General features: G+C 39.5%; 1 protein-coding gene across 1 annotated transcript in view; it reads right to left on the bottom strand.

Annotated features, from left to right (window-relative positions):
• Positions 1-641: 641 nt before the first annotated feature.
• MET (MET proto-oncogene, receptor tyrosine kinase) overlaps positions 642-19,098 on the bottom strand; it is a 72,581-nt gene continuing 54,124 nt past the window's right edge. The window contains exons 11-20 of the mRNA XM_074827546.1: positions 18,160-18,306; positions 15,982-16,138; positions 15,037-15,177; positions 12,385-12,615; positions 9,909-9,989; positions 9,120-9,301; positions 6,881-6,990; positions 4,198-4,363; positions 3,156-3,292; positions 642-3,016 (exon numbers count right to left, since the gene is read on the bottom strand). Coding sequence (XP_074683647.1) covers positions 2,806-3,016; positions 3,156-3,292; positions 4,198-4,363; positions 6,881-6,990; positions 9,120-9,301; positions 9,909-9,989; positions 12,385-12,615; positions 15,037-15,177; positions 15,982-16,138; positions 18,160-18,306 — 1,563 coding nt within the window. The 3' untranslated portion in view covers positions 642-2,805. The remainder of the gene's footprint in view (positions 3,017-3,155; positions 3,293-4,197; positions 4,364-6,880; positions 6,991-9,119; positions 9,302-9,908; positions 9,990-12,384; positions 12,616-15,036; positions 15,178-15,981; positions 16,139-18,159; positions 18,307-19,098) is intronic.

The raw sequence follows: 19,098 nt of genomic DNA, 5'->3' as shown, positions 1-19,098 counted from the left end.
AAGGCTGCTTCCTGTTTCCCCAGAAGAACAAAGACCCCTGGGGACTGCAATACCTTCTTTCTTCATGTGACACAGATACAGAATCACAGAATCATCTAGGTTGGAAAAGACCTTGAAGATCATCTCCAGTCCAACCATAAAGCACCTTGCAGAGATGAGATGTGTGATGGATGACTATGAGGGACATAGGTTCAGCTGCTTGAAGTTTCTTGTGGATCACAACTGATGAGGGAGCTTGGATGCTAAACACAAGTGCTGGCACCCTTGTTGGGCCAAGCAGGTACTCTTTACAATGATGCCTCAACTCTGAGCTTCACATGTCACCCCCAGCTCTAAATGCATGAAGAGTTTTAAGGCCTTGCATGGGTTCAGCCCATGGGAAGAGACTTCCTATTCAAACAGACTATGCCGTACTTGTTCACAACAAATATTCTGCAACTTTCTCTGATCTGTTAATGGGTAGGAGGCTGATGAACTGTGTGTTTGATTTATTGGTACACTCTCCATATTTTTACATTTCTGAGTTGTTTCCTCTCTCTCACACAGTTCCACAGGTTGCTCTTCCCATGTTAGTCAGAAAAAGCACAGACTTTTACCAGTTTAACAGTTAAATGTTAGCAGAAGTTACAGCACTTGGAGTGTAAAGTATTACAATAATTTTAATAACATGTTTATTAGGTCATAACAACAACTATAAACATAAGTACCATTCAGCTCTTTGCAGATATATGAACTTACTAACACCAAATCTTTACCAGAATCACGTATTCTTACAGGTGTCCCAGACACAACATTAACTTTATTAAGCAAAAGTTCATAAATAGTAAAAATGTCCTCTGTTTCACATTGCAGCGTTCCTCAAGCATGTATGTACAAGTTTGAAGTATCTTCTCCAAATCTATGTGTCATAAACTTCCTTAGCTGTTTTAATAACCATAGAGATGATTTTTTTTTTTGCCTGCAGCAAAGCCTTTTGTCCTTGAGCAATCTACAATTAGTATTGCTCTCAACAGACATGAAAGTTTGTTTCTGAAATGAAAGTGGTGATGAAACACAATGCAATATTATCTTCTCATGGTTTGCCTACACACTCTGCCCTCATTATAAATCTTTCAGTTATAACACTGTCTTCCAAGAACAATATATCTCCCTTATATCAGTTCTTTATCTGTACTACCTTGTTGAAGATCTTAAAATGGTTGGCTTGCAGCAACAGAGATATTATACTTAGGGTGGAGTGTGTTTACAGTCAGTTCTCTTCCTTTTTAATATTTACACAGCATTTTTTTAAGGTTGCTACAATTTATGAATCATGTACGCTGACATACATCTTCTGAAATGTTCACAGTGCAGTTATTTTGTGGCCTAACCAAACTTTGTAAATGTCATTAAAAATAAACTTTTTTTTAAATATAAAAATAGAATACTTTATGTGTTTACACCAACAAACCCAGTTCTATCCTATACTAAACAAGCTATACAGTAGTATGCACAGAATTCCACAGGAACAGAAATTACATGTGATGTTTGCCCTAAAGCTATAGTACTCTTCCCTAATGAATGAGTTTTATCTTCTATCTCTTTTCAAAATTGTTTCTCTGGTCATAATTTAGAAATAAAAGTAGGTATTATAATTCACTGGGTTGTGTGATCCAAGAAGAGGCTGGGGGGACCTAAAGCTGTGTCTTCTTTTGATCGGTCTTCTCAGCTCTTCAGGGCTGACATGAAGAAGTTACCAACATTCCTGCTATGACAGTGCCTTTTTAGGTTGGGGCTGGCTGCAACGCCTCTGCTCTTTACTCACCTTTGGCAGCAGCTCCACCCAAGGGTAGGTGGCAGAGCTTCAGCTACTTGCTGTGTGTGACTCACCAGGCAGCGGCTCCATAAGGTTGCCAGCCTGCCTGTCTCCTCTTCCTCTCTAGAATAATGCTGCCCATATTACTACATCCCAGAGATTAGCCTGGCATTGAATATGAATGCCTTCAACTTTTTATTCTCAGAGAGTGGTTAATTCTTTATTGAAAGAATGGAGGCTTTGCACTTTTCAGCGAGAGATCTGCTGATATAGTCTGTTTGACTCAAAGAAGTGGTTGAATGTTGGAGTAAAGTTGACACTAGGAATGCTTTAAACTAAATGATTTTCCCTTCGTTTTATGTACCGTCTGACTACACCAGAGGACTGGCAAGGCTGACATACTTATTTTACTGCACACCGTTTTTTGATGTTGATTTCTGTTAAGACATTTACCATGAGGCTGGCTCTCTTGGCTGCCTATGTTCTAAGAAAGCTTGTTGATGTAGTGCAAAAATCCAAAGTTTGGACTGTGTGGGAGGAAAATACATTTTAAACTCTTGTAACTCTCATTGTCTTAGCCTTTTGTGTGAAAACCATTTCTGTACTGATCATTATCCTAAGGTACATGCAACAGTAATAGTCCTTACAGCCATGCTGATTGGTATTCTACTTTCTTCTTCATGGCATTAATGATGAATCTTTGTTCTTGGGTCTGAGCACACATTAATGAGACCTAGTGGGAACTAGCTCTGGATGGTAGCACACAACTTTTCCATTTGGTAAATTGATGCAGTTGTCCAAATACTTGAAAATTACTGTGATGGTTTATAGAATCCCATAGACTTAAACAGTATGATATCATGTCCTTGTACTAGTGCAACTTGGGCAACAACATAAACATGTGCAACAGTGTTCTCACAAAGACCGGGCAGTAAAAACTAGTGGACAAAATGTTTTGTTTTTTGTTCGTACAACTAAGAATGGATTTTCCTCTATCTCAGACATACCCGTCATGTGTCAACATCCATGTCTGTGTTGTCTTGTGATGATAGAAGAGAAGGATAGGGAGCAATGCACTTCACGTTGACATAAGTAGCATTGACATGAACATAGTGTTCCCCAATAAAAGTGGAGAAGATTGTTGATATTTTTGAAACAAGTTCAGAAAATGCTGGACGCATCTCAGGTTTTGGATGCCAGCACTTCAGCATGACTTCATACCTGTCATTCAAGTAAAAGAAGTGTTCAATTATGAAATCATGTAAAAAGGAAAAAAACCCCTCTTTCCTCCCACAGTCACACTTACTATAATATCAGAATCAGCAGCATTTGCAAAAGGCTTTGCAAACTATTTACTTACAGTGGGTCAGGGCAGTATTCAGGTTGTAGCAGCCTTCTTCCTTGTAACAAGTAAACAGTTATATCAAAAGAATTTACGTCAGGATAAGGTGGTGCCCCTCTTGTCATAAGTTCCCATAACAACACACCAAAGGACCACTAAGAAAACAAAGAAATAAATAATAAGTTATAAGGTTGGAGGGCTTTACATTCCAGTTTTAGAAGATGGTTTGACAGATTTAATCATTCAAATGCATGGATTTTCCCTTTGAAAAGTTATTTTACTGCATTCATCTTTCTTTTAAGTGGGCTAATAAATGCTGTAGGGACTTGAGGAGCCACTTAAATTGGAGCCAGCGAAACTCAGCTAAGTAAATGAAAGAAAATAAAAGCCTATAGGCCTGCTACTTAGCTCGTATAAATTGGCAGACCTATTTTGAGGTTAATGGAGCTCTGCCAATTTACATGAGCTGATGATCTGACTAACCCTGTGTAAATACATACTGAAGAGAATATACGTGGTGAAAATTCTATGCATCACAGGCTAATTTGAATCTGGATTGAAAGGAGAGCTAAAATACAAACTGATCCAGCCAACTAATGACTTCATCTTATAATTTTTTCTTCATAAACGGCCAGGTAATACTTGAGATTGCTGTAGGCAGTCAGTAAGTATTTATAAAGCAAATGAAGTCTTTTTGAGAACCATTACATTTTACAAGTCTCAAAGTTAACCTGTTTTGTCAAGCTTTCCAGAGCCCCTTCTATAGCAGGGTTCAGCTCCAACCTGGCTTCTTGGAATGTCCTTAAATTCCCCTGGAGTGGGATTAAACTCCTAATTCTTTCCTGATCAGTAACAGATAACTAGGTCAACAAATTGTTGCTTTGTGATTGGGACAAATACCCTTTCTGGATGTAGAAACAGTCTCCTATTCTTACGTGAACTAAAGTTAGATTCAAATGTAAGTTTTGGTTTGGAGTTAGTGCATTCATTAAATACTAGAGAGATGTCTCAGGTAATATAAGAGAAATTAATAGGTGCTACAAATATGTTTGTACATTACCACATCTGACTTTGTTGTGAACTTCTGGGTTTGTAAACTTTCTAAAGCCATCCATTTCACTGGGAGTTTAGCTCCTGTTTTATTGTGCACACTGTAGTATTCTTTATCATAGACATCTCTAGCAAGACCAAAATCAGCAACCTTGACAGTGAATTTTTCATCCAACCTAGAGAAATGACAAAAAGTATTATCTGCAACTGAGCACACAAGATTTACAGTGATGGTGCATTATAATGAGTGACTTGCATTTTTGAGACCGTGACTTTGGAAGGCAGTACTTTATCTTGGATCTGTTAACTAATGTAACAGTGAAACAAAAAGTGCAGCAAAGTATATTTGACACCCATTTAACACAGTGAATGAACTCAGGAAATTACTGATATTGGTTTGATAATATAATTGGAATTACAGTTCTTTTAAAACAATTGTATAAAAAAGATTTTTGCTAATAGCCTATACATTCTGATTGAGTGCTGCATCACTCCTTCCACAGCTATTTCTTCTTCTGTATTCTTAGAAACCTCTCATTTTTATTTCCAAGTCAAGGCATCACCTTTCCTACTCACTCTCAATTTTGATAAGGAAGGACCCATCATTATCTCAGTGACTGCCTGTATATAATAATGTAGTCCTGTAACTAAGGATATGTTTGGTGTCTGTACTGGGAAAGAATGGTGGCATAAGGAAAGTTCTGCTGGGGTTACAGCTCAGACATACCAGATCTTCCTAGCTTTACTCCTCCTAAGCTTGGTGTTTGTCCTGATAGGTGGTATCAGTGTCAGAAAACAGATAGAGCATGGGTGTTGGCATGCTTAAGCCTGTGCAGACCTAGCCACAGCAAACACCAGGTTTTGGGCTTCCTTACAGAATGACACAATCAGAATGGGTGAGATTGGCAGGGACCTCTGATGATCATCTAGTTTACCACCACCTCCCCAGCTCAAAGCAGGGTCAGCTACTGCAAGTTGCCCAGGACTGTGACCAGTTGGGTTTTGAATATCTGCAAGGATGGAGACTCCACAACCTCTCTGGTCAACCTGTGCCATTGTTCAGTCATCCTTACAATAAAAGCATTTCTTCCTGTGTTTAAATGTAATTTTCTCTATTTCAGTTTGTGCCCGCTGCCTCTTGGCCTGTCCCTGGGCACCACTAAGAAGAATCTGGCTTCATTTTCTTTACTCCACCATATCAGGTATTTATACACATGGGTAAGATTCCCCTGAGCCTTCTCCAGGCTAAACAATCCCATCTCTCTCAGCCTCTACACATGGCATTTCCATCTTGAATTTATGAGGTTTCTGTCTGGACAACTCTCTGGTCTGTTGAAGTCCATCTGAATGGCACACAACCATCTGCTGTATTTACTAATTTAATAACTAAACCAATACCAATGAAGGAAGTAGGAGGGAACTTTTATGGGTCAGCAGGGGACAGTTTATGACATAGCACCTTCCTGCACCTCTTCCAGGATAGTGGAATAGAGTCAAGAGTCCATGGGGACCATATTTGCATCCTGGCTTCCTTTCTGATGGACACTGCCATTGTGGCAGGGGCTGTGCTTCTGAGTGCTGGATTGCATGTGGCCACTGGGGAGCGTGGGTCTTCAACCCTACATCTTCCTCTCATGCGGCAGCGGCTCTCCAGGCTCTGAAGTGCTGAGCCATATAGAAGTACAAAAGCAGCCATTCAATTGGCAAAATGAGACATCCTGATAGTTGTTCCCTCCTCACCCAAGGAAGAGACAGTAGGCTGGAGGGAATGTCCTGTTACCACTATTTGGATTTTGATTAGATGAACCAGGACTTTTATCCAGCAACCCAATTCCTTTCTTCTTAGGAAACCTGAAAATCATGTTGCTTGTGGCTTTTTTCCTCCCTTAAAAAACAGCAGCTGTAAGAAAATGTTCTTTTTCAGAGGCTGTTCAGCTGAAAAAGTGTGCACCCTTTGAAAAAATAAGAAATCTGATGTCACAGGTGAATAACCTTTTTGCACCCAGAGTTCCAGATCATGATGTCCTAAAAATAAACTCTAACGTTTAATCCTGTACCTCATTAATTCACAACATAGGTGATGAATCAGCATAATAGAATCAGCAACTCCTGTATCAGTCTTTGTGTGAACTGAACTGTCTGGCTACCCAGACAACAGTAAGATTATTTGCATGCTCTGATTTTTTAATGCTAATTTGTGTGCACAGTTGAGCCAAAGTAAGCTCATACTCATGTAATAAAAGATTACTGTCAAGAGGTCTCACTGGTGTTTCTTTGTGTTCCTGTTTTTCTCACAAAGTTGCCCTGTGTTTCTCTCCCTCCTGCTAGGTGCGGCGGCAGAGATGTGCTGCTTCTGAAGAGGTTGGGTGGAAGCACAGCAAGTTGAGACAATAGCAGTTTAACTTCCCTTAGGAGATGCCTTTTAAGCTCTCTAACCAATTATTTTGAGAGGCTACACTTTCACCTCAGCTTTTCTTATTTCCCACACTCAAAAAAAGCTTATGTGTAAGAAGTGAGCCCTTAGCAAGCTGCGTAGCTCATCAGTATGCAAGACAAACATCAGTATAATTACAGAACAATGAAAAAAACACCCTATTCTGACTAAAAAAGCAGAATCCTGGAAACTTTATCTCATCTCACTGTTTTACACAGAAGAGTGTGATAACATGGCTGGATTAGATGTTTGTACTTACATACAGTTTCTTGCTGCCAAGTCTCTATGGACAAACTTTTTGCTTGCAAGGTATTTCATCCCTTTTGCGACCTGAAGGCCAAATCCAATTAAATCTTTTACTGTTGGGTTCTGTAAAATACAAACATTTGTGATACAGTGAATGCAGAAGCCCAAGGAGCAGGCTGTTTTTTGCTGTGACTCTCAGTTTTTGATACATCTATCTTGCCACCAGAATGATCAAGACAGGTTGGTGCTTGTAAAACTGTCATAAGTTTAGGTTAAGTTCTTACCTCCAGTGAGGAAACATGCTTTAAGAAATCAGAAAAGCTGACAGGCTCCAGAAGGGTGAAATCACAGAATCACAGAATCGTCTAGGTTGGAAAAGACCTTGAAGATCATCCAGCCCAACCATCAACCTAACATTGACAGTTCCCAACTACACCATATCCCTCAGCGCTATGTCAACCCGACTCTTAAACACCTCCAGGGACGGGGACTCCACCACCTCCCTGGGCAGCCCATTCCAACGCCTAACAACCCGTTCTGTAAAGAAATGCTTCCTAATATCCAGTCTAAACCTTCCCTGGTGCAACTTGAGCCCATTCCCTCTTGTCCTATCGCTTATTGGTTAAAGAGACTCATCCCCAGCTCTCTGCAACCTCCTTTCAGGTAGTTGTAGAGGGCGATGAGGTCTCCCCTCAGCCTCCTCTTCTCCAGACTAAACAACCCCAGTTCCCTCAGCCACTCCTTGTACGACATGTGCTCCAGACCCTTCACCAGCTTTGTTGCCCTTCTCTGGACACGCTCGAGTAATTCAATGTCCTTTTTGTAGTGAGGGGCCCAAAACTGAACACAGTAATCGAGGTGCGGCCTCACCAGTGCCGAGTACAGGGGTAAGATCACTTCCCTGTCCCTGCTATTTCTGATGCAAGCCAGGATACCATTGGCCTTCTTGGAGTTGCAGCATAAGCAGCATGACCTGGTCTGACACACAAAATTCACATTTGTGAACTCAGAGTAACAGCATGTAACTCAGTAGAAGGTGCTAACTATGAACATGGAGCTCATCAGCTGGAAATGACCAAGAAAGAAGAGAGTCCTATTTGGGGCAAAATAAATGCAAGCTATCATCACTATGATGCCATGGAAAAGGCAAAAGAGACCTTAGCAGTTACCAGAGGAATATTTTCCACAAAAATGGATAACTCTTTCTCCTGGTCTACAAGGTGAGACCTTACTGAAAATGTTAAATATCAAAATAAGTATAAACATACACCTGTAATTCTTTTATCCAACAGCATGACTTGTTATGTAATAGTAAGGTCCCACATTTTTGTGTTGTTGACATTGCTCCATATCATTTTCTTCTGTGGAATAATGCTGTTCAGCTGTGGTCATTATTCTATTTATTTCAGGAAGGACCATGATACTATTAACAAACAAGGGCCCTGGTGCTTGTAGAATGATAGAAACTCAAAAGGGAAGAGGTCTCTACCACAGAAAGCTTAACTCCCCCAACAATTTGTCAAGATGCATTTTTTTTTGAATTGTACTGGCTATTGTTGATTGCCATAAAGGCAGGGTCAAAATCCTACTGGGTCAGAAGTCGCTTTATATTGTCCTCACACTGTGAAATGAGTGAAATACTACAGTATTAAGTGGGCTTACACTACCCGAGGCAAGACATACTTGAGAGGAAGCAGTGAGGCACATTTGAGAAATCTACAGTCTTTCAATGGAAACAGGGAAAATCTCTGATACTAGAGTACTCATAGTTTGTATAACAATTGCTGGTTTTCTTTCTTAAGAAGAAAAAATATTGATAGTAATGGGACTGTAACACTAGCTGGACATGAAAATCCCCTACCTAGGAGTTGGAAGAGCAGATGGTGATGACTGGCACAGCTGTGCTGAAGTCAACAGAGATATGCCAGTTTAAACCAGCAGATGGTTGGGCCCCTTGACTTAGACCTCATAAACACATTTGTTTATAAAGAGGCTTATGAATGGGAAATGAGAAATACTTATTGCTGGTAATTTCTGGGAAACATTCTAGAGCGGAATTTGAGGGGGAAGGGAAGGAGTGGCAGTGCTGTGGTCAGGCTTGGTGCCAGCCTAAGCAAGTGCTAAAGGTTAAGGTGTAGTAACAGCAGCAACTTATAGATGTAATGTAATTATCAGAGCTTATAACCTGTGGTGCTGGAGCAGGGCGTGGCTAGACTTGCATTACTGTTTGGTAGACCTCACCAGGTACTTACATGAGTCTCATTTCTAATGAAGTTTCGAAGATCTCCATGTTTCATGTATGGAAGAACGACTAAGGGGGATCCTTCATTGGGCAAACAGATACCCAGGAGTGACAGAACATTGGGATGACTGAAATCCTTCATGATTATTCCTTCTTTCAGAAACTGAGCTACTTCTTCCAGGTCTGTAATCCCTGAGAAATCCAGTAATAAAGTGAGTTAATTAAAAGAAACCCTAACAAACTACAGTTAATTTCTGTACAGCATGTCATTGCACAACAAAGTGATAATAAGAAGCTACAAACATGCTCCCCACCTCCCACATTACAACTAGGTTACGTGCATTGGTTTTCTTACAATGACCAAATACATTTTGTTGGTGATTTTAATTCCATTTCTCCTTTTCTTATTATGAATTATTTAGAACTGAATAACAACATTTGAGTAAAGCCTTTAATAAATGTTGTTATAGTGTCTTCCTGTTTTTCCAGCAGCTTTGCCCGCTCTTTAGCAATTTAACTTTCAAACACAAATCTTCAGTAGTCAGTAGAAAAAAAATTACACTGCCTTTCCTTCATTTTCCTGTATCCTTTTCTTGGAAATATATGGGTATTTCATTTGGGGTACAAATATATACCAATGCCTTATGGTAATCTGAAGTCATTGGAATTGCTCCAGAGATAAATCTGATCCAGCTGCAACTAAGAATCTTTATTTGTGAAAGTACACTTCACTGTAATTAGTTCACCCTGGTTATCTTTAGAATGATGGTAATGTCTCACTATTAAACACGTAACTCACTATTCAGTGACTTCACAGCACAATGAATTTTCCTGCCATCGTTATCCAGCAATGTCCCATGGTACACACACCCAAAATGTCCTGTGTAAAAAATGAGTAAGATTAGCTTTAATATGGAAAATCAGCTTTCTGGTATTTTCTACTGGGTAGCAATTATGCTTTAAGAAAGTGATCACACTCTGTTACTGTCCAATTCCCCACATTTGTAATGTATACTTCATAACTAACACATAAAACTCCTATTACATAAAACCATCATTACATGAAATGAAAACTCTATTTACAGCATAACTGATATTTCTTGACCTAGATGGAGAGAATAAATAATGAGAAGGCTGGTGCCACAACTGCTTCATGTTCTTGTAATGACTATGCACACAAAAACCATGTCAGCCCACTCCCACCATACTCTCCTGTGAGATATATGTCAAAGGAGGGCAATGGAAGGCAGGAGGCAGCAGTTAGGAGCTGACATGACCACTGGATTGGTGGTTCCCAGTGGTCTGCAAGCCCATGCTAAGTGGTCCACTGGATTGTACAGCCTTGATGCATCTTCAGTGGAAAGCTGCATAAGGAGGGTCACTGTGGGCTTACAGTCTCTGAGGTCTTGCTATTCCATGGAAAATGGTGAGTGTTAAAAGTCATGTGTTGGCCATGAACAGTTTGGGAGTTACTCTACTGATGATGGACCACACCAGTAGGCGGCAGTCTATGGTCTCTGCTATGGCCTAGTTCCATGGGTGAAATGTCACTAGAAGATGATGAGCAAAATTTGCCTTCTTTCTCACAGTCTAAGTAGTGAAATAAACTGTGAGGGGCACAGAAACCCTTCCCGATCCTGTGCTTTCCTGCAAAGCAAATAGGATACTCTACAGAAACCTACTGTGGTGAAACCTACTGTGAGAAGTCAGGTTGACTGGTTTGGGAAACAGAACTTTGAGCTCCAGGCACATGCATTAATTTATCCAAATCAATGTAATGGTGGCCTTCCTTCACAGATGTACTATTTACTGGACACTTCTAAAATATTAATATTTGCAGTTAGGAAGCAAAGTAGTTTTTTATCAAGTGTGAGTTCTGCAGAGAACAAGACTATCTGAATAATTCTACTAGGTTCCAGTCATAAGCACTGTTCAGAGCCCAGCTGGCTTTGCTTTTGGCTCAGGGTAAAATTAATACAAAGTTTGTTTTATAAAAGCAACTAGAATCCCATCAGACCACAGATTGTTTGGAGCCTGGGCACAAATCCTAAAGCTTGGATCGGGTGTGTCTAAAATATTTTTGGGTTTGGCCCATTTCTAGTTATGGAGGAGAAAATTAAAAATGGTTAATTATATTGGTGACATTACAGTTATTTTTCAACATTTAAAAAATGGGAAATTACTTGGACTTTTCTGAAACAAGGAAGAAAAGAAAAAGGCCCACCCTTGCTTTGGGGATGATGAAGTGTAATACATGGAAGGGAAACACACTGACTGATTTGTGGCTATTTTCCTGCAGAAGAGGCATTAGGAATATAATTTATAGCCACATTTTTATCAGTATTCTGATAGTCAACAAGAGACCTCTCATGCATGATCTGTAGAAGTACTGAAAATCCAGTTTCTACTTGGGTTACTAATAGGTAACTCAGTACTACAGAGTTTCATAAAGGCCCCTAACAGAAATGCTGGCTTGGGCTATGAAAGGAGGAAACCTGCTTACAGAGATGTAAAGGAATGAGTGATGGGAGAAATTCAGAAAAATAGGGGACTTGCTATATCAGGTTCAAAAATAAAGTGAAGGGAATCAGGAGCTACGCATTACTGCAGCTGGGATGAGAGAGGAATGAGGGGGAACGGCGAGCCTTTGGCCGGAGGAAACAAAACCAGTGAATTCCTCAGAGCTGGGGGGAACTTGTGGAGGGAATAGGGGTGTGTGCATTTCACCTGGCCCATGGGGACTTTTCCTGAATGCACTAGTGACTGCAGGAGTTTTCTGCATCATGTAGCAAACCTGCCAGCTCTCACGGCTCTCATGCCAGCTCCAAGTTTAAGGTCGCTGGTGCCCCCACATCAGCATTCCCTGCCATTTCGGTGTGTGCCTTAGGCTTGTGCAATATTCTGTGGCAGCCTCACTCCTGCACTGCAGCCTCATGGATCAGAAGCCCTGGCTGAGCTTTTCTGTAGCCTGTAAAAGGGTGAGAGGGAGGCAGCTGAGGGGGAGCCAGCAAGTATCTGAGTTCAAAGGAGCCCCATTAATTGGAAGATTCTTTCCTCCCTCTGGTATCTTGTCCAACTGATCAAATGCACAACCCTTCATCTGACTTCAAAGATGAGCCCCTTGGTTCCCCCCTTTATTTGGTGCATGGGATGCAGTGCTGTAAGAGGTAAAAAGCTTAAAAAACCTCTGCGAAGACACCTTATTCAGAATGGTTTATAATGAATGGGTGTGCAAAACGAATAGCAGTTTGCAAGGTAAAAGTCGCAGTACCCACCTCTTCCTATTACTTCACTGAAGTGCACAATGAGGCTGTCAGCACCAATAACCACATGCTGCACTTCTTTGACCAGGTCAGGATTTAAGGCACTGATGTCAATGTGGACATTAGTCTGGAGAAGTGGGCTGGCTAAATCTGAGTCTCCGCTAGACAGAATTGGGGAGAGGTCAGAGTGAGGATACTGGGCAGGTCTGCACGATCCATTCTGAGACATGCTTGGAAACTGATCTGCAAGATGAACAGAAACTGTTATAATCCTTTCAGACTTCTCCTTCAAAAAATGAAGAGTTTTATTGCACTGGTAAGCAAGGTTTGAGTTTATCAGTTTGCAAGTGGCTTGACTTTGCAGAAGTTTTGGTCACAAAGGCAAAATGAAAATATGCATTGCTAATCTGCCAAAATCCAGGAAAACCGTGTCACTAGAAATTTATGCTTGTCTCATCTCTACTTTTATGAAAGTAAATGGCAAAACTTCCACTTTTCTGAGGGGATGGAATGAAGCCTTGTAACTTCTAGCCAAATATAGGTTATATTATTTCTAGTAATTGGGAGTAACAAGAGTAAAATAGAAAAATGACAGTGATATGACAGGATGAAGTAGTGAACAATTAAAAACATGAAACCTTTTATTATTGTCATGTTCTAATTTGGTAGAAAACTTTACATTTCATGAAGGTTTCCAAACTGCTGGTGACTAGCTATATTTATCCAATGGTAAATATTCAACCAGGGAAATGCCTAGAGGTGATTCATATCCTGTAACTGCTGAAGATAATACAGTTGGTGCTACTCATGAAAATAACATGAGCCAGCTGATTTAAAATAGAAGAAATTAAAATGCTTCAGTCAATCAAGGAGTATTTATTTGAGAAAATAAATGTCTCATGTCATGTCAACAGCATGTTGTTCAGGTATTTTAATTTGATTTTGTTTAAAAGATTTTTTTCTAGTGTTTTATGTAAGAGAATCAAAGAACTAAGTTTAATTTACACCAATTTCAGTCTGGAATGATTCTAGTGGAGTCAATGAGCAGAATTTAGCCCAGGGTCAAAACTTTAAAAAGGAAATAAATTTAACAACAGAAATTATCAGATATTTTATCACAAAGAGTAAAAGATGTTGTACAGACATGCTTTATATATGTATGTATAAAACTTGGGAAATTTTCATATAGTGCTGTTATCAGTCTAGGTGCTGAGAAGAACTCAGTGCTGCTCTATCTAGAAGCAAAAATACAAATCCTTACATTTACAAAACCATGTTTATGTCACCAAGGGCAAATATATATTTAAAAATCACAGTAAAATACTCTAGTCATGGCTGCAAAATATTTTTTACAGCTGCTACATGTAAATGTGCATGTTTTCTAATGTTCCTGTCATTTTATTCTTTGACAATAATTGACATAAACATTCCTACAGGAACATTAAGTGAACGCACCCCCTTCTTGGGTCTGCTTTGCTAGTGCACAGTGGCCTCAGGACCACTGCAGATTTACCTTCCACCATGGATTTTTGCATAGTTTTGTCTCGTGTACCACTTTCCCTTCTAACCAGTGGCACAGGCTTTCCTTTCTTTTTCCTTTGGGAATCTTTCAATCAAGAAACTTCCTGTGCGAGCTGGCGGCAGCAATTAAAGAATCATAAAGGAAGCTGGGAATGGGCCTGGCTCTCAAACAGCTCTGCGACTGGGATTACAAAGGTGGAATAAGGGTTTGAAGTGATTTCTACTGAGTTGTAAACAGCAGCACCTGAAATAGTACAAGACTATGTTTATAGCAAGACTAACAAATATCTGTGATATTTTAAATATCATAATATGGTACTCCTAATAGTTAAAGACTCTTTAATGGTAATCACAGAACATGGTCTCCACAAGTCTTAAAGGACATGTTCAGCCTAACTTATGACAAGCGCAGCTGAGTGCTCTTCTGGAGAATACACACTCTAAAATGGTGTTATAAGGCACAAAAAAATATTCAGCATAGGGTCTTTTTTCCCTCATGCCCACAGGCCTGAAAATGAACAGCATGTTTTCTGACACTGGCATCTCAGCACACATGGACCTGCACTCAGTTTGTCACCGCTTTTACATTCTTTTAGCTTAATTTCTAAACTCAACATCTCTGTGTCATACAATGTGCCATTTTATAGGAGGGGCATGAACAGACAAAAGAATATCCGTTTACAAAACTCCATGTCCCATGTTGGGCAGACTGAACTGTTTTGTAATGACAGTATGAAGTCACTGTGACACATTAAACCTATAGCCACTTGATGCTATCTTTAAAATCACTTTTTTCAAAGTGGCTTTGCGCATGGTGTGATGGACCTCATGATAACACAAAATCGTTATATCCACTAGCTCCTAATAAACTGTGGAGCATGCTTCCAGAGTTTTTACTAATAGTATTCTATATATTCCTCCAACCTGAGGAAAAGTAAAAATCCTTTGCACCTTAATCTTGGGAAGCACCTGAGCTCAGTTCAAATAGCAAGCCTGTGAACACATGAAAGTCCCAAACAATGCAGACACAGACAAACCAGATGAGAAATTGAAATTAAGATTTTGATCAAAATAGCTATCATCTGAAGACATGTGAAAAGATGTATAAAATATAATCTGTACAGATTCATAATAGAGGCCTACCTTCTAGAAAAGTTGATCTGTAATCTACGGATTCGCTTGAAACCATTTCTGTCGTTGGACTGACACTCCTTGCGCTTACCAGCCTGTCCAGGTGAGGAGTGTGCACTCTGCCATCATAACGCACTAGGTCAGTTCCCAGATCTGAAGTGGGAGGAGGAAGAAATATTAGAAAACCCTCATGCTCACTGTGTGCCAACATTCATTTAGGTATTTATTTAAGTTTAGATGTTCTGCTCTGCTGGGAAGAGGGTTGGGTTGTTGCTGAGGCAGACATGCACAGGAGCTGAACTTGAGCTATTTGTGCAGCACAAGATTTGCTGTAATTGTGTTAAAGCCCCACTCTTGGCCACACTGGAAGATCCAAGAGAGCTTTGAAGCCTCTGGGACCAGCTTCGTGATCTGACTGTGATACTGCGTCAGAACAAGACCTGGTTATACACTAGCTCCCCTCCTCCTGCCTTGTGTTGTGCAGCCGTTCCCACTGGAAGGAAACCCAGACATGGGGGCCAAAAGACCACTCTGACCAAGTTCCTGATTTGGGTGACCAGGAGAGCAGGACACTGCAGTGCTCTGTGCCTTGCACAACTTAGGCATAGCCTGGAGAACTACAGGGCAACTGGATGAAGCTGATGTACTTGTGATTCCATGCATGTCATTTACCCGTCCCCTCTTCCAATGCTGATTGGTGAAGAGAAATTACTAAGTTTTCTCAATAGCTCAGAGTTCCTCTGAAACCCTTCTCCTTTTGGCATAGTGTGGCCCTTCACCCAGCTCAGCAAGTGCCAGGGGCCAAAATGTAACTAAACATTGGACTTGATTGCAAAACCTCTGCTGACAGGTTACAACATGGCATTGCACAGCAGTTAAACAAAGCATAAATTGGTGTCAGTTTTTAAAATGCAAGATATAATAATGGGATTGCTTGATGGATTGACTATGATGGACCTTTAATTTGTTTCTTCTTCCTTCTCCAGAGGAAAAACATCAAAAAGATAAAAATTAAAACTGATGTTGAAACAACTCCAGCAATTAGTCCTGTGAAATTCTGATCTTGCCGGATCAGCACTTTTCCAATAACTGTTGACAAAACTTCTTGCTTCCACTGAAAAAAACAAAGAAAAAAATAGTGTGATGATTTCAAAAGACAAGTAAGAAGTAGATTATTAGTACTAAAGTATGAACTGATATGTCCCATATGTATTAAATTTTGATTTTGTGATGCTGTACTGCGATAAAACACTGGGAGTGGAGAAATTGTTATATTGGTGTATGCCAAAAGCAGATCTACATTTTTATGATTTATTACATGCCTTCAAGAGCTCTGGTAGTGACACGATTATGTATGTGCTACACCACACACATGACATACACTCACACAGGCATTCTGGATAACAGAGTCCCACTGCTACCAGATGTTAATTCAGAATGCTAAATTCATACTTTTACTCAAATGGTGCATGGAAATGTATAAGCCTATGGATATATGGGCTGAGATGTACGTTAAAAAAAATAGCCCAAATGTCTTTAATATGTGTCTTTCTGGCATAAATATGCTGTAACATCAAACTCTCTCTCTGTTGACAATGTGCCTGCATTTTAGTTCCCAAGGTCACGTGAGTCTGTCCCTTGCCAGTTTCTAACTTGTCAACAGTTTAAAGAAACAAAACAAAACAAAAAAACCAATCCCAAAAATCAACAACCAAACAAACATGAAGCAGATAACAGGGAAAAACTGTTTTAGGTCACACAGCACTAGCTCAGTCAGTAGGAATGCATTTGGCCATCTTTTCTCTTCCTCCTGTGGAATTCATTCCTCTGGGTACTGTAATGATGGATTTGTCCGTCAAAAGAGCAAATTTTCTTCTTCGCTGGGCAGACTGCAATTTCTGAGGCTCCTTGCCAGTAAACAAGTAGAAACCTTATTTAACCCCTTTATGTTGTGTTCTTTTCTACATATGAAATACATGTTACGTATATCTGTTTCTTAGAGGTTAAGGAAATATCACATAGTAGAACTGACTGAATGTAGTGCCAATCCCAGATGCATATGTAAAAAGACGAACAGGTACAGAATGCAACATGTGCACAAGTATTATATTAAACTAGGCATTTACAGGCCCAGGAAACCAAAAGGAGACCTGCATATAATTTTATAGTTTGCCTGATACATCCAAGACATTTAATTTGTACTTTTCAAAATAAATTAACATTGAAATAAATTAATATTTACTGTATTAATAAAGCAACTTAGTTATTACTATTTACTTAGATTGCAGTAGCACATAGGAATATCATTCATGGCCCAGGACCCTACTGAGATGAATGCCATAAAGACACAGAAAAAATAGATGGTCCCTGCTCCAAAAAGCTTACACAGACTTTGATCCTAATCACACTTACATGACTGGCAAAGTCTCCACTGTTTTCAGTGATTCAGAGTCCATGATCAGCAAATTTCATAGTTTAAAGGTAATCTCATTCCGCTGTGATTTTCCTTTTTTTATATTTAAAAAAACATACAAAGATACTGAAAGATTTATGTCTTACTCTATGAATCAGTAGGTCAAAACTCTCTACAATTTAAATTTGGAGTAGCAGTCTGAATGACTCTAGTGAGACCACCTTTAGAACAATAGTGGAACTCAAACATTTGTCCTAAGTGTCTGCATCTTACAAAAAGAACTCAACTGAAATTATAAAAAGCAGAGAAAAAATTATTCAGAAAGGATCTGATCCTCTTGACTGCAACAAATTTTTTGCTGAAAAAAGGGCTTGTGAGCTCCAAAGTAAACCTACTCCATTATAGCTTCCCATTCTTCCCCATATGTTTCCTCTTGTGTTTGGATTAATAATTGTAATTCTATTTCTGTGCTTAGTTTAGGTCCTACTTGGTGCCTAAGGCTCCAGAAAGTCTCTGAACAAACAGGTAATAACAACAGTGATGATAACATTCCTTTTAAAATAGTCTATATTATTTGAATTTCCATCCCAAACAAACAGGGATAGAGATATCTCTGTAAACACAGGCTTAGGCTTAAATTTAAAGATTATAGGTTCAGTAGTAACATTGGGAATGATAATAAAAATCGCATTAATATCTCATGAGTAGTGTAGCTGCCTCACCTCTATATTTAGCTCGCTGTTGGATTTCAGGAGATCGCTGGGAACTGTACACAGAATTGACTCTGACTGCAGGAGGAGGTTTTCACAGCTTTTATTTCCAACTTTTAGCACCTCTCCTTTAACAGCTTCTGAATCAATATAATTTCCCTTGGAAAAAAGAAATCAATTTCATATTACATAACCATCTCATAAAAGTTCAGGAGAAGTCCTTTTATTACCTTGGAAAATGTTTTTAATGGGAAAACAATTGTGAAAGAAAAGACTAATGCAAATTTACATTGCCCTGTCAATATGAATGTATCAGGTTTTTTCATATAGATGGGAGTTTGACAGACAGGCCAGAGGGGGATGATAAAGTTTGTGAATAAAATCTGCTGTCACTAACACTCATACAGCCCATACAGACTTCTAAAACTGTAAACGTCCGAGTGATAAATCCTGTTGGTCCTGTTTAGATTTTTGCATAATTTGCACCAGAAAGGATGCATTATGTGACCCTCTTGTTTACACAAAACTGGTAGTATATTATCCACAAACTAAAGGCATCTCAAACATTTTGTTTTGCAAGTGGTTATGGTAGCAGGAGTGAAGCTTTCAAAAAGAACTAATTAATTATAATCATAAAATGCACAAATCTGTTAAAATCACATTCCACAGACCAAAAAGGAACAAACCATGGTAAAGATGACAGCATGAAAAATGCACTCTCTACTCAGAAAACCTGCTTTCACATCCCAGACTTGGATGAAATATTATTCCTTCTGGTATTGTGATAGTAGTGTCCAAAGGCCAAGTTAGGATCTTTTGTGCTCAAGAGTGCATCAGTATTTAAGAAGCCACCCTACTCCATGTACAGCCTAGCTTAAGACGAAAGAACAGCCATACTAAGCAGGAGTAAAAGGGGAAAGGGGAGGATGGGGAATAACACTAATACAGGCA

The sequence above is a fragment of the Strix aluco genome, chromosome 5 (assembly GCF_031877795.1).
Source record: "Strix aluco isolate bStrAlu1 chromosome 5, bStrAlu1.hap1, whole genome shotgun sequence".
Taxonomy (NCBI): domain Eukaryota; kingdom Metazoa; phylum Chordata; class Aves; order Strigiformes; family Strigidae; genus Strix; species Strix aluco.
This window is presented reverse-complemented; position numbering and strand designations above follow the sequence as displayed.